Source organism: Lepidochelys kempii, chromosome 10 (assembly GCF_965140265.1).
Source record: "Lepidochelys kempii isolate rLepKem1 chromosome 10, rLepKem1.hap2, whole genome shotgun sequence".
Lineage (NCBI taxonomy): Eukaryota > Metazoa > Chordata > Testudines > Cheloniidae > Lepidochelys > Lepidochelys kempii.
The window spans coordinates 62,471,725-62,486,307 of NC_133265.1; the positions used below are offsets into that span (position 1 = coordinate 62,471,725).

At 43.5% G+C, this 14,583-nt stretch overlaps 1 protein-coding gene across 1 annotated transcript in view; it reads left to right on the forward strand.

Annotated features, from left to right (window-relative positions):
* The first annotated feature begins 8,711 nt into the window (after positions 1-8,711).
* Positions 8,712-14,583, forward strand: part of GNB5 (G protein subunit beta 5) — a 28,275-nt gene continuing 22,403 nt past the window's right edge. Inside the window, exons 1-2 of the mRNA XM_073303854.1 lie at positions 8,712-8,989; positions 14,320-14,456. Coding sequence (XP_073159955.1) covers positions 8,878-8,989; positions 14,320-14,456 — 249 coding nt within the window. The 5' untranslated portion in view covers positions 8,712-8,877. The remainder of the gene's footprint in view (positions 8,990-14,319; positions 14,457-14,583) is intronic.

Here is a 14,583-nt window from a genome sequence, read left to right on the forward strand (position 1 = left end):
GAGTCCTTTGGTCTCCAGTATAATGAGCAGTATAATCATCATGGGGTTGATTCTGCGAGCCGTTACTCACATAAGTAGTCCCACTAATGGCAATGGAATACTTGCATGAGAGAAACTACTTGTGTGAGTGACAGGCTGCAGCATCAGCCCCAGTGTTCATAAAATATTAAATTAAGAACCTCCCTTAATGCCACCTAAGATGCCCATTTTCATTAAACGGGGGAAATAAGCCCATTTAAATTCATGTATTTGGTTCAAAGTTGACCAAACTGCAAGATCATCATGTCATGCATTTTAGATCATGTATGGGCTGATTTCTGCCCTTTTTACACACATTGGGTGAAATCCTGGCCCCAATGAAGTCAATGGCAAAACTCCCATTGACTGCAGTGGGGCCAGGATTTCACCCATTGGGTGTTAATATCTTACTCCTCTGGTAGACCCATTGAAATGAATGGAATTCCTTCAGGAGAAAAGTGCAACTCAATCTGAGCATGGGTGGCAGGATCAGGCCCTAAATATAAGAGAGGGTTATTTTTTTTAATGCAAATGAAACTAGCAAAACGTGAGTTCACTTTCTTAATCTTAAATATTTCACTTTGCCCTGGTAAAATATTGTAATAGTAATCAACATTAATCTCATTGTGTCACATCTGTGTAACATTTTTATTATTTTTTCACAGAATATTGAATCAGTGCCCCTTATTTTGCATGAGAATGTTCTATGCATTTGTCTCATTTTCCTGCCTTTAAAGCAGTGATTTTTCACTCTCTATTGAAGGTGAAAAAAGTTCTTTAAACGTCTGCAGTCACAGCAATGACTCTCGCTCCATGAACAAAAAATGAGTTCAAAATGTTGCAGCATTCTGAAATGCCAATTTCTGTTCAACCCATCTCATTGTTATTCATATTTTGTATAGCTAATGAGAGCATTCGGGACCTTCTTTTCAGTTTTGAAAATGGTCATGAATAGGACAGACTGCTTAAAATATATGGTGGAAAAACAATCAATTTTGGTAAACAGCGGGCCCTTCTGAAGCTTAATCCATTGTTGCATGTCATTTGATTATTAAGGTTCTGTTGCCATTGTGTAAGCCAAAACCCAGAATAAGACGTTACAAATGGAAAAAATATTCCATGCTCTATAACCAAAGGGTGCTGCTGTTTGTTTCCTCGTAAAAACATCATCCACACCACAGGGCATGTGCTAATGACAGTTTATTGAGCTTTAGAGATAAGCCGCTGAGAGCTTATCCAGCCTACAGCTGTCTATATATTGTCTAAGATCCATTAGCTACTGGGAGAATACGGGAAAGGTTTGTCATGTGACTGTAATGCACTCCCCCTTTCTCCTCTGTCTCTTTCAGGTCCAATCCACAGCAAAGATGTGTGACCAGACCTTTTTGGCAATTGTGTTTGGTCCTTGTGACAAGTGCTCCACAGAGAAACCCCTCAGGGCAACTTACATCAAATCAGAACAACTCAACTACTGTTCGCTATGTGTGGAAATGGTATGTTACAGCCTTTGCCAGAGAGAACACAAAAGTAAATAATGTGTAAATTAGGGGTCAGATGTATTCTCAGACGTGTTCAGTTAGACAGTGGGCTATGAAACCATGAGACCAGGTAGGGTCCCTGCTCTACTCCAAATAAAAGCCCCAGTCCTCAGCTACAGTTGGGGAGCACCTGATGGAATTCTGAGGGGGTGGGGCAAAGTCAACTTTTTGCTCCTTGTTGGCAAGTGGCTATCTGCTTTTTCACATATATGGTAAAAGATCACACATTCTAACTCTGCAAGTAAAATGTGCCGGCCCAAATTCAGCCCTGGTGTAACCATGTACAACACCCCGGAGGTCAGTAGAATTACATCAGACCTCAGTTTTGCCCATTAGCCTTCAAAAATAAACACTGGATGAAACCCCATGAGGTTTTTGTAAGTAGCTGTTATGATTTTCTTAAACTATCACAGTGAACCTGAATGTGATCCACAACCTGCCTGAACTTCTGCATGATCTATAGCCATACCACTTTGTACAAGGATCATTTCATTTCTCACAAGCTACACAGGTGTGGGTGAGTTCAGTACTTGGATGGAGGCCTGACAAGGAACACCTGTGTTGGTGTCAGAGAATTTATAGGTGGCTCTTCCTTCCCTCTGAGTTAATTGTGAATCAATTTCCCAGTATTGTAGTAAAGAGCACTGCGCAGTCAGAAGGTCCTGTCTTCTGGATAAAACACAAAAATTAGGCTATGAATACAGCTGACCAATAAGGAGCTAGTTTACATCCCTATTCTTACCTAAAGGATACTGTCACACTGGTGTCCTGGCCAAGTTCCATATTGGGCAATTATATTCTGCCTATCTGAATTCCCCATGTAGTATTCATTGGAGAAAGTATTCCTCTTTGCTTCCTACCCTGAACTCGTGTTGTGTTGAGCAATGTCAACGTTGCTGCAGTTCAGGGGCGGGTATAAAGATCCTCACGAGAATGTTGGGAGGCTTAGTTCACTTGGCTTATAAAGCATTGTCAGAGCTTTGGAGGAGAGTGAGAGTGCTGAAATAACAGCTCTCTATGATGCAGGGAGCAAAGCTTCTCTACTGAAACCTTGCACGTTCTAATACATTCAAACTGACGGGGAATATGTTTAGATATAGTGGCTATAAAACAAAAGACCTCTCCCTCCTCTATCCATTTGCTTCTCTTGACTTTGAATTTGCCACTTTATCTGGGTCCTACTTGGCCAACAGTCAGTAAATACCAGTTTACGCAGTTTTTCTAAGGAGTTGATAAACCCTTGCTAAAATAGCAGTAAGAGACTGTTTCCTATATTAAGACTCCTTACAGCTTTCTCTCTGCTGCTCATACTATAGAAGACAGAATCTTACTGTTTGGAATTAGACCATAACAGAGGCTATTAAGTGGAAGCAAATTAATGCTTAAAGAAGAATTGCCTCAATACATTGATTCTTCATAACACAGGGTACGTTAGGCACTCTATTAAAATTGAAGAATGATCACTGGCAACAGCACCAGGGCTTGCTGCATCTTGCTCATGCATATTTATTTTGCAATAAAGGCTTTCATATCAATAACTAGCATTTATATACCTCTTTGCATCTTCTAACTTCTGTACAAGCATTAACTAATGAGCTAGGGGAAAAATAGGTTCATGGACAGGGAAGCTTAGCTGCAAACTGATGATGGGTCTGATTTTTAAAATAGACTCCATGCTTTTGTACATGAAAATATGCACAACCATTTGATTGTGCAATGCTACTTAGCAATGCATTTTTCATGACTACAGAAATCAGGAATTTGTGGGCATAACTGGCTAGTTAGTTTCATGTCTTGGATTGGTCAGTTCCGTATACAATTACCAGATTTCCATATACAAACAGTTAATTACAGCTACAAATATAGGACTCAATTGCTCACATGGAATTTTAAAAATCAAATCCTATGTGATTCTTCCAAAGCCATGACAGTCAGTGGCAGATGCAGGATTATAGAATTTTGGAATTCCTGGTTCCCAGTCATGTGTTCAGTCCATAGGCCAATTGGCTTTTATGCTAGATCACCCTTTATCTCTGAGGTCTTTCTTTTCCCACCTAGTTTGGGGATTTATGGTGAGCACAAGATGCCCGAAAGGGGGCGTGCATCATGTTTTTGTTTTTTCACTCATGTAGGATTATTCTATATCCAATCATTCTTATCATTCATCATGACAACTATTCAGAGTGAGCGGCTGGCCAAACTATTCCATGATAGACATACAAGTCACAGTTCCATTGTTGAGTGTTGCATGTAAAGCAGGGATTCCACCATGCCTACATATGAAGACTACAGTGTATTCTTCCCCAAATTACAGCACTTGCCTCTTGAGCATAGAATGAGTTTTCTGAGAATTTACAAGTAAATCAATTAATTAGTTTGATTTAAAATGTTCCCTTAAAATTTTTTAGCATCTTTCTTTTTCCTCCTACTGTCCACCAATGATTTTAATGTAGACTCATCAGCTTCCCATGTAGTCCACACTCATTGTGCATTTGCCACATTTGAAGATTTTTTTAGGCTTAATGATTTCCCCCCCTCATTATTCTTCACAACGGAATGTTCCTTTTTTGGTAGAGTTGGATTAGCAGGGTTTTGCAGGGAATTCAACACAAAATACTGCCTTCTTTCACACTTCCTGCCATCTCCCATTGTTCTCACTAGGAATGGGGCCTACCTTCCATTGTGGCAGCTTGGCTTCACCCTCACTGGGAACAGCCGGAATGGGTGGCTGTCTTGTAGTGGTACCTTTTGTAGCCTCATTTCCACTGAGAAAAATAGGAGGTGATAGCAGGATGATTAACTCAGAGATGGGCATGGAACTCTCTGTAAAAAAACACGATTTGTCAGTCCTGCTGAAGAAGACAGTTTCTGGTTATGAAATATAGCAGCAACAAATATTATTAATCCAAAGATTATTTTTAAAAACTATCCATTTCACAAGATTTACCAACAGGGAGGGCAAGAGGAGAAACATAAGAAGTGGCCTGCATGCAAAATCAGGGGAGAGGGAAACTGCGATTTGTGTCTGAGCAGGGGTATGTGGGAGGCAGAAGTGCGGGGAAATGGGATGTGTCTGAGCAGTGACACACAGAGGCCAGGAGCTGAGGAGAAATGGCCATTATGCTCTGTCTGGTCTGCACTGCTCCAATGTGGGGTAAAGCAGCCAAAGTGGCCTGGTGAATCTGGCCCTAAAACTTAACATTAAAAATAAAAAAGATTTAAGGATGTTGACACAATTTTCAAATCATTAAAAATATTCTATGGTAATAGTCTGTTTGCATTTCTTGTTTAGTGTTTATGTATGGCAAATTTAATAAAAAATGAGGAAATTCCCAGGTAAAAATCTGCTAAAGTGGCACTAAGTTTGAGAGTAGCTATAATTAATTTAAGAGTAAAAACATTACAAGGATGTTGCAATTATCCCCAAACTAAGCATTACAAACCCAGAAAGATCAGAGTTAAGGTTAAAGAAAGCAAAAAATGGTAAAGTATGGAAATGAGTAGTTAAGGCACCAAACAACCTTAACACCAAATAGTAGTGGCACCATGAAGGGGAAAATAAATGAAAAAATCTAACGTCTTTAAAATCAGTTTAATCTGATCTCTGGCTATAAACACTACTTAGCACTAACCATAAGTGTATAATTATTGCATGGCATTACTACTGAGTGAAGCTGAGTTTCTTTGGATGCTTTTACTGTGCACTTCTAGACATTATGATGTTTGGATTTCTTTTGCGTTTAACTCTGAATTTCCTGGACTTATAATGCTTGTTTGGGGAATACTTACCACATCTCTATAATGTTTATACCCTTAAATTACTGATATGTACACAACCTTAACTCCAGTGGTTTTCTTCTGGCAATATAACAATAATAGTACTTTGCACTTATATAGTCACTTAGATTCATACAGTACTTTGAGAACTTTGGATCAATCAGTCTCTGCATTTTACACCTAAGTAACGCAGGCACAGAGAAGCTAAATGAGTTACCCAAAGTCCCATGGAAAATCAGTGGAACAATCAGGAATACAATCCCAGTCTCCTTCTCTTACTGCTAGGTCAGCATACCTTTTACACAGAATTTACCATACTGAATCAGGCAGTTGGTCCTTCAAGTTCAATATCCCTACCTAATGCTTCTGACGAAGGCAAATCAAAGGCAAACCCCTCCCCCTAAAATGGACTTGGTCAACTGTATAATACTGAAGATAAGCTTAAAGACTGGCTTCATATTGTTCTTGTCTATAAAACTATCCAGGTCCCTTTTAAACTCCCTTTGACTTTAGGAGCTCTCATGGCAGATGCTCTGTGTGCTTTGAAATCAATCTGAAAGCATTCTGAACTTAGATTCCAAGCTAAAGGGTCTGTGGCATTTTAACTGCTGCTTTCCCCATTTCAGATTAAACACTCCTATAGCAGAATGAATTCTGCAAACATAGGCTAAAGGCTTCCTTAATATTCATTAGTTTATTGAATAATTAATTACTAATCTATTATTTGTTAATGTTAAAAACACATTGCCTCTAGTAGACATGGGGTTTTATGGGAAGGACGAAACAAACTGCCTTGATTTAGACATTATTTACTAAATGAGAACATTCTTATGTGGCATTTTTGAATACTGTGACTCAACTGTATGTTCTCCTCTATATTTATCATCCAGATCTGGAGCATGTCCAGAATAGATCTGCTCTAACCTGTTATTTTTGCAGGGTTAGTTAATGACAGCCCAAGTATTAATAGCCCAGCGTTTGGCTAGGTCAGTTAACTTTCTCTTCGAGTTCCAATTCATGAAAGAAGTGAGTGAGCTGTAGCTCACGAAAGCTTATGCTCAAATAAATTGGTTAGTCTCTAAGGTGCCCCAAGTCCTCTTTTCTTTTTGCGGATACAGACTAACACAGATGCTACTCTGAAACCATTGTACTTAGTAGCTTGAGCTGCGTTTCCACTTCCCACCCCTGTGAGACATAATGCTGAAACTCGCTTTTCCCACTGGATGGGGGGGTGTGCTGCATCAATCCTTTACAAGATGCAGCATGCTCTCACTACATCTCGGGTCTAGAGAATTCTGCCCAGCCCCATCCACTTGCTCATTTTGGGGAGTACCACATATATAGCCTCTTTTCTCCTATCCACATCAGGACCCAACATCCTCTGGGCCCAATCCTGCAACTTTTACTCACATGAGTAGTCCAAGTGTAATCAAGCTGGGATCTGCTACATGCACTTTGGGACTGACCTTGAAGGGTGCTGAGCACTCCAGCTTCCCATGACTTTGATGCCTTCAGTGCTGACTTTCAGCTTCTCCCGGGAGAGGCTCAGTTATTTACAGGACATGGGCTTTAATTCCTATTCACAAAGAGATCTACTTATTCAGTGAGTAAGGCAGGCAGGAGGGGGCACTGATTTGGCATTACTGTACTATCCTGAAATGCAAGCAATATCTCAGCAGCACTGACTTGCACTCCAGATTTAGCTCTGTTCATATAGAACTCAGTACCACAACTTCCATGGACTTCAGTGGGCCTAGGATTTGATGTTTATGTACCTTGGCATTCAAAACCTGGGCATCTGTCATAGAGCAAATTCCTTTGTTAAAGAGAATTGATTCTCCCAACCCTTCCCCTATTGCCTCATCAGGTCAAAAAATAGTCACATTCTTGAATTTCATATAAGCAGGTTTAATTAGTCAGATGCCAAAACGGCACCTTCCTGTTGCTGTCTTGCTTATTAGTAATTATGCTTATGTTCCCTTGGTATCACTTTAAAAGTCCTGGATTCTCCAGTGAGCAGGTACAAATTAGGAAGTGGGTGGGCCCTGGAAACTATTTCCAAAGTACCATTTACTCTGGGGAGAACTGAATGCTGCCTCTGTACTAACTCTAGATGGCATACATACCTTTAGTGTAGGGATGTATAAGAGAAACAGACTGTACCGCTGTTAAACACAGTGTGAAAAGGGCTTCATTTTTTCCAAGGCCTAATGCTGCATCCAGGATGTGCACACAGGCTAAAAAGCAGCTGCACTTACTTTCTTATCTCACTTTTCAATCCTGGACCTTGTCCAGGTTGAACAATAGTCACTTAGTTTGTCTATTTTCTGCCCACCGGAGACAATGGGAGTCAATATGAACAAAGTTACTCCATGTAGATCAAGGACAATTAACAAAAGCAGAAGAGGCCATGTTCAGGAAGCTCCCTTTGCAGAAAGACTGCAAAGACCCATTTACAGCTGGTCTGTCCCCTGCAAATATCAGTCAGTTACAGCCTCAATACATCAGAAGCACTATATTCTCTTACCCACAGAGCCCACAATTAAAAGATGGAGCTGGGCAAAATGGTGTGTGTGTGGGGGGTGGAATAATAAATACATTGACTTTGTGGCATGTAATAATAACGATTAACTCTTTTCAACCAAAGATGCATCCAAACACTTCACAGAGAAGGGGTAGGTATTATTATCTCCATTCCAGTGAGACCCAGAGATTGGGGTGGAAATTTTCACTGCTACCTAAGAGATCTGGTTTCCCAGGTGGCCAAATCCACTGTTCAGCTGTGAAAATCTCAGCCCCAATGCCCAAAGGGAATGACACTGCAGCAGGGCTGGAGGTCGGTGGGGGGGGGGGGGGACACCTTGATTGCCAAGCCTGGTACCTTGACTAAGGGTCCTGTTTTTGAAGCAAAGCCTCTGAATTTTTAAAATCTGACTGCGAGGAGGATCAACTTGTGCCTTGAAACGTGCACCTTTCACGAGTTTCGGCACAACCTGGGAAAGCCACTTTGCACAAGCAGCGGGGGCTGGGATGGAATCCCGGGGCTGAGAAACAGCGGCAATGAAACTGCAAATCTGTCCTGGTGCCAGTCTCTGGGAGCCCCAGTGCTGTTCTCACGCAGCTCTAACAGGGGCGAGGAGGGTGACCCCATGTCCTGATTTTATAGGGACAGTCCTGATATTTGGGGCTTTGTCTTCTATAGGCGCCTATCCCCCCCCACACACACCCCGGATTTTTCACATTTGCTATCCGGTCACGCTAGGGCGAGAGGAGCAGCCAGCCCCGAGCGGGGCACCTGCACTCAGCCCCGGTGTCAGCCCGGACCCACCGCAGGGCGGCGCACGGTACCGCGCTGGGGGCGGGGGCTGGGCCAGCAGGTGCTGGCTGCACAGAGCGGCACGAGCCGTCAGCCTGGCCTTGAACGTCAGCGTGCGCGGGGGAGCCCAGTGCGGTTCCCAGGCTCGGTTGCTGCGGCAGCATCCCTGGGAGCCGGGCCCTCAAACCCCTCCTCCCTCCCTCTCTCCCTGCTTCCTGCTGTGCAAAGATGGCAACCGAGGGGCTGCACGAGAACGAGACCCTGGCGTCCCTGAAGAGCGAGGCGGAGAGCCTGAAGGGCCGGCTGGAGGAGGAGCGGGCCAAGCTGCACGATGTGGAGCGTGAGTCTGGGGAGGGCTCGGGCTCGGACTGCGGCGGCCACGGGCTGGAGGGAGGGGGGCAGCGCGGGGCGCGGTCGGGCCGAGCGGTGCCCCCAGTGCGCGTCGCTAGCCCGGCGCAGGTGCTGGCTCCCGGGTTCCAGCCGGCCCGGCACGCGCTGAGCTGGTCCCTTGCCCCGCGTGCGGACTCTGGGCAAGCGGCGTGAGCGGCCCTTGCACCCCGTTACCCTGCTGAGTGCGCGGGGCCTGAGCCATTCCCCGGGCGCCTCCTGTGCCGGGGGAGGGGAAGCGGCTGCTGCGGCTGCCTAGTGGGTGCTGTGATTCCCTAGCATCCCTGGGGCTGATGCTCACGTTGGTGGCGGCCTCAGCCGGAGTGAAATCCCGGGGGATGCACTGAGGCGGCATTTCATCCCTGCGGCGTGGCGCCAAAGGGGACCATTGCCCCCTTCAAAAACCCAGACCTGCCCTTGCGCTGACATAAAGCAATTCAGTTGGCAAGTCATCTAGGTTAATCCCGTGTGTATTGTCAAGCTCCCTAGTGACTGCAATACAGGTACAAAGAAATGATCATGCATAATTTTACACCACCCTCCCCTCTTGCTCTGGTTAATACAAAATAAATTAAACTTGTTAACCTGAAATCCCTGAGATACAAGACGATATTATTATTATGAATAATAGTAATTTATTATTTACTTCCCATCCCTCCTCCTTCTCCTCCTCCTCCTTTTTTTAAACAAATATTATAGGTATAAATTGCTACATTTTTCTTGTACTATAGGGTTGATTTTACTAGTAACTTTTATAGGCATATTACAACTTTGTTCCTCCTGTCTTTGTTTTTGAAGTCTGTGTTGAAAGGGGTTACAAAGCTATATCTAGTGATTTATGTGATCACTGTTTGTTACTGCAGGGGAATGGCAGGAGTGAGTATATGTAAATTTCAGATTGTTTAAAAAAAATACACCTGCTTCTTTTCTGTAGTAAATGAGGCATTTTCTTGCCTAAATTTGATTATCATAGGTTTTGTGACTGTCCTTTTAATAGGAATCATTGAATGGAGATGGCGTCCTTACAGAAACATTACCATAACTCAATACGGTCTTGCAGTATAATTTCTACAGTATTCGCAATGAGGCCTCAATTCAGCAAAACACTTAAGTACATGCTTAAAACCATCTCTATTCAACAAAGCATATGCTTAACTTTAACTGTACATACTCTAACTGTAGGTCTCATGATGTTTGCGGAATATTCTCCACATGTTTTTGTTCACTTCATAGATCTGTAAATAAATGTTTTCCTGAATTTTGTTTTATTGAGACTGTGTATTTGCCCAGGGTTTGATTTCCATGACAAAATCTGTGACTTTTAACATTTTTTCCATTTAAAAGTAATTTTTTTCACCCTAGTGTGCTCACTGCTGAGCAAAACTCCTCCATTATTTTTATAGTTTTATTTCAGTGTTGAAGCTTCTGGTCTCTGTGCTTTTAAACTATTTCCAACAGCTATTTCTATTGGGGAAATAAATTAAATAACTTCCTTTTTTGAAATCTAAAATTATGACTGTCACTTTTTGCCGTGACAAAATCATGATTTTTCCCATTTCTCCCCAAGACAAACTGCCTGCCTTAATAGCTTTTCTCTTCTTTGTTCAATTAGATTTTGAACTGTAGCTCTGTGGAAAAAATGTGAACAGATATCTGAGGTCCTACCCTTATATTTGACTTGCAGTCTGGAAAACTCTCAGGGTTTATTACACCATTTAATGGTTCAGATTGAAAATATAAACAATTATTTTGTCTATTTGATTCATAGATTTTTAAGGCCAGCAGGGACTGTTATAATAATCTAATCTGACATACCCGCTTTCCTCCCCCTTCCCGTGCATAACAGGCCAAAGAACTTCACCCAGTAATTTCTGCATCAAGCCCCATAATTTCTATTTAACTATAGCATACCTTATAGAAAGATATCCAGTCTTATTTGGAATATTATGGGCCCAATCCTTCACCTTTACTCACACAGGCTACCTCTTGGGAATAGTCCTGGTCAGTGCAGTGGAGCTACTCACTTGAGTAAGGGTTGCAAGGTTAGGTCCATAGTTTGCAATAGTGTTTTTACAAATATAAATATTTCAGAATTGTTATATGCCTATGAAGGCTGTAGGAATCAGTGTTCTAAGAGAGTTATTTATACTAAAACAGCCAGTTCTGCAGAATGTATGTTGCATTAACAGAAAGGAAACATGTAGGCTATTGGCAGTAAAAAGATTTGTTTTATTTGATAAGTTCTGGACACAAGAATTTCAGCCTAGTCTTCCACTTGCCATAACAATCTCCAGCATTTGTATTTTGATTATGTTATTTTAGGATCTCAGTAGATCATTTGATTGGCCTCACTTGATGAGAGGTGTGTGGGGAATGTAGTTTTTCAATGAGTTTAGTTGATACGTTTTGGAAAGGCTAGTTTGCTTCTAGCCCCTCATGAAGATCGTTCTGTAATGGACGAATTGTCAGGAATAATGGGCAGCAATTTAGTTCACTTGCTATGTGAGGTTTAGTCTCTTATAGGGCAGTGTTTGTAGCTAAGAGCATTATTTCAGTTTCTGGCACAGTCGGCGAGGCTGATGTGTTTTGAAAGATGATTATTGAACAGCCAATCCATTAGAAATCAATTTCAGACTTAGAGAGGCAGAAATTGCTCCACTGATTGTGAGCCAAAGAGCCATCTTTGTAGGGTACGGTTGCCTATCCTTTCGCTGTGACAGCCCTTCCTAGTTCGAATGCTTTCTCATCACTGCTTAAACACAGGACAAAGATTTTAGCTGCAAGTTTTGTGATGTAGGGATCTGTTTACGTTCATATAATTGCAATTTAGGGTCTGAGCTACCCACAACTTTCATCGATGGCGATTACAGTTACCCAGAGCAATCGCTCATCACCACAGGGATTGAACTCAGAGCTTCAGATCCAAATCACTTGAACTAAAAGAGGAAAGTCCAGATACAAAAGTCCACTGAAGTCAATGGGAGTCTTTCCACTGATTCCAGTGTGTTTGGATCAGGCACTGTCTCTTCTAGCTGATAACAGTGGCTGATATGGGCAACCCACTAGCGACTAACACATACTGAAGCACTGGATCACTTCAGCAGGTCTCTGGATCAGGCCCTTTTTGGTCTCCGGGGCCCGGACACAAGGCTGTTTTACAGCACACCACGTCCTAGACTGGAGAAGTAGCCCCATTCCTCCATACTCCTCCTTGTGAGGTGTTTTAAAGCTGGTAGAGCCACTAGATTGGGGTGGGCAAACTACAGGTTGCATCCAGTCTGCCAGCCATTTTAATCCATCCCTTAAGCTCTCGCTGGGGGAGCGGGGTCTGGGGCTTGCCCCACTCCAGCCTGGGAACAGGGTCAGGGGCCACTCCGCGTGGCTCCTGGAAGCAGCGGCATGTCCCCCCTACGGCTCCTATGCATGGGGCAGCCGGGGGTTCTGCTCCACGTGCTGCCCCTGCCCCAAATGCAGCCCTGCAGCTCCCATTGTCTGGGAACCATGGACAATGGGAGCTGCACGGGTGGTGCCTGCGAACAGGGCAGCGTGCAGCAGAGCTGCTTGGCTGTGACTCAGCACAGCAGCCAGAGGGGGGACATGCTGCTGCTTCCAGGAGCCGCTTGAGGTAAGCGCCACCCAGAGCCTGCACCCCTGAGCCTCCCTCCCACCCCGCCATGCTCCAACCCCCTGTCCCAGCCCTGATCCTTCTCCCGCCCTCCGAACCCCTCAATCCCAGCCTGGAGCACCCTCCGGCACCCCAAAGCCCTCATCCCCAGCCCCCCCAGAGCTCACACCCCCAGTTGAAGCCCTTACCTGCCCTGCATCCCACCCTCCCTTTCCCAGTCTGGAGCCCCCTCCTGGACCCTGAACTCCTCATTTCTGGCCCCACCCTGGAGCCTGCACCCCCAGCAGGAGCCCTCACCCCCTCCCGCAACCCAGCCCCAATTTCATGAGCATTCATGGCCTACCATACAATTTCCATACCCAGATGTGGCCCTCGGGCCAAAAAGTTTACCCACCCCTGCAGACAGATACAATGTCTCCTCCTGTTACTCTGGTTACGTGGGGCCAGCACCGAGTCCTGTTGCTCCTGTGTGAAAGGAGACAGCATGCCTCTGCTGAGTCCTTCATAGAATGAACATCACTGGGTCAGAAACAAGTTAGTGTTCTCAGCTGATGCCTCTCCTGCCCCCCTCCGACAGCCTCAGCGTGAGGCTTCAGGGGTGCAAGATGGCTTTGAACTGTGCCAGTTGCAGGGGGGTGGATTTCACACTGAGGTGCCTTTGCAAGTTCATTTTTACGGCCATGTTCTGTTGGAAATCTAAGATTATTTGTAGAAACTGCAGATGGAAACTCTGCTGAGAAATAACTTAAAACATTGTGAGAACTCCTGCTGGAGCATTTTACTTAGGATTCTTCACAATGAATAGAAACTGTTTCACAGGGTCATATGTTTTAGAAATAAACACTTGCTATTATCCAGACACCAGTCAAGTGAAGTGCAAAGGCTTTGTCACACTGATGCAGGTTAATGTCGTAAGATATGATGCTATCACAAGAACTGCTCAGCCACTCAGCTCACGTTGGGGCGCATAACACCTGCAGTTGGCACAAAGACTTCCCATGGCTGCCAGTGGGAATTCTGAGTGCAGATCAAACCTCTTAACTGACTGAAGGCCAGTACCTATAGCACCTTGAGGTCAGAGTTGCCATGTTAAAATGTCCTCACATTGCTGGGACTGGAATTTTTTAAAAAAAAACAAAAACTTTTTATAACATTAAAAGCACTTTCTGAGGATTTTAGAACCACAACAATAATTTGAGACAAAACACTGCACTAAAAAGTGAGAGCTCCAAAATCTGATGACATTGTATGTCATTTTTCAAACTTTTTTAAAATTCTGAACAAACGTAAAATGTCCTAAATAATGTAGATGAATTTTTGTAAAATAAACACACACATACAACCCTCTCCTGCCAAACAAACAACACCTGGTATGGTAGATGGTTTGATTAGATGGCATTCTCTAAGGTCTCATCTATCTCTAATAGCTATGCTTCAGTGAAGAACACTCTAGATGTGATGGTTAGATGTGCTTCAAGTGAACTTAGAGTCTGATCTCACACTCACTCACCTGACTAACTACTCACCTGAATAGACTCATTGTGCTACCTGGAATTACTCGTGGGTAAAGTGACTCATGGGCATTAAATGTTTGCAGGCCCAGGGCTTTAATATGGAGCAAACATTTGATGATTCTCTTTATGGTTAATTCTCCACAGTTCATCAGGTGGCGGAACGTGTGGAAGCCCTAGGTCAGTTTGTGATGAAGACCAGGAGAACTCTGAAAGGCCATGGTAATAAAGTCCTCTGCATGGACTGGTGCAAAGATAAAAGACGAATTGTGAGCTCTTCCCAGGTGAGGAAATGTGTAGGCACTATTCAAGGTCAGTGATATCCAGGCATAGTTCTGATAGCTACACTAGGTAACATTAATTGGAAATGAAATCTACGTTTAGTTTAAATGCTTTCATGACGTCTAAAGC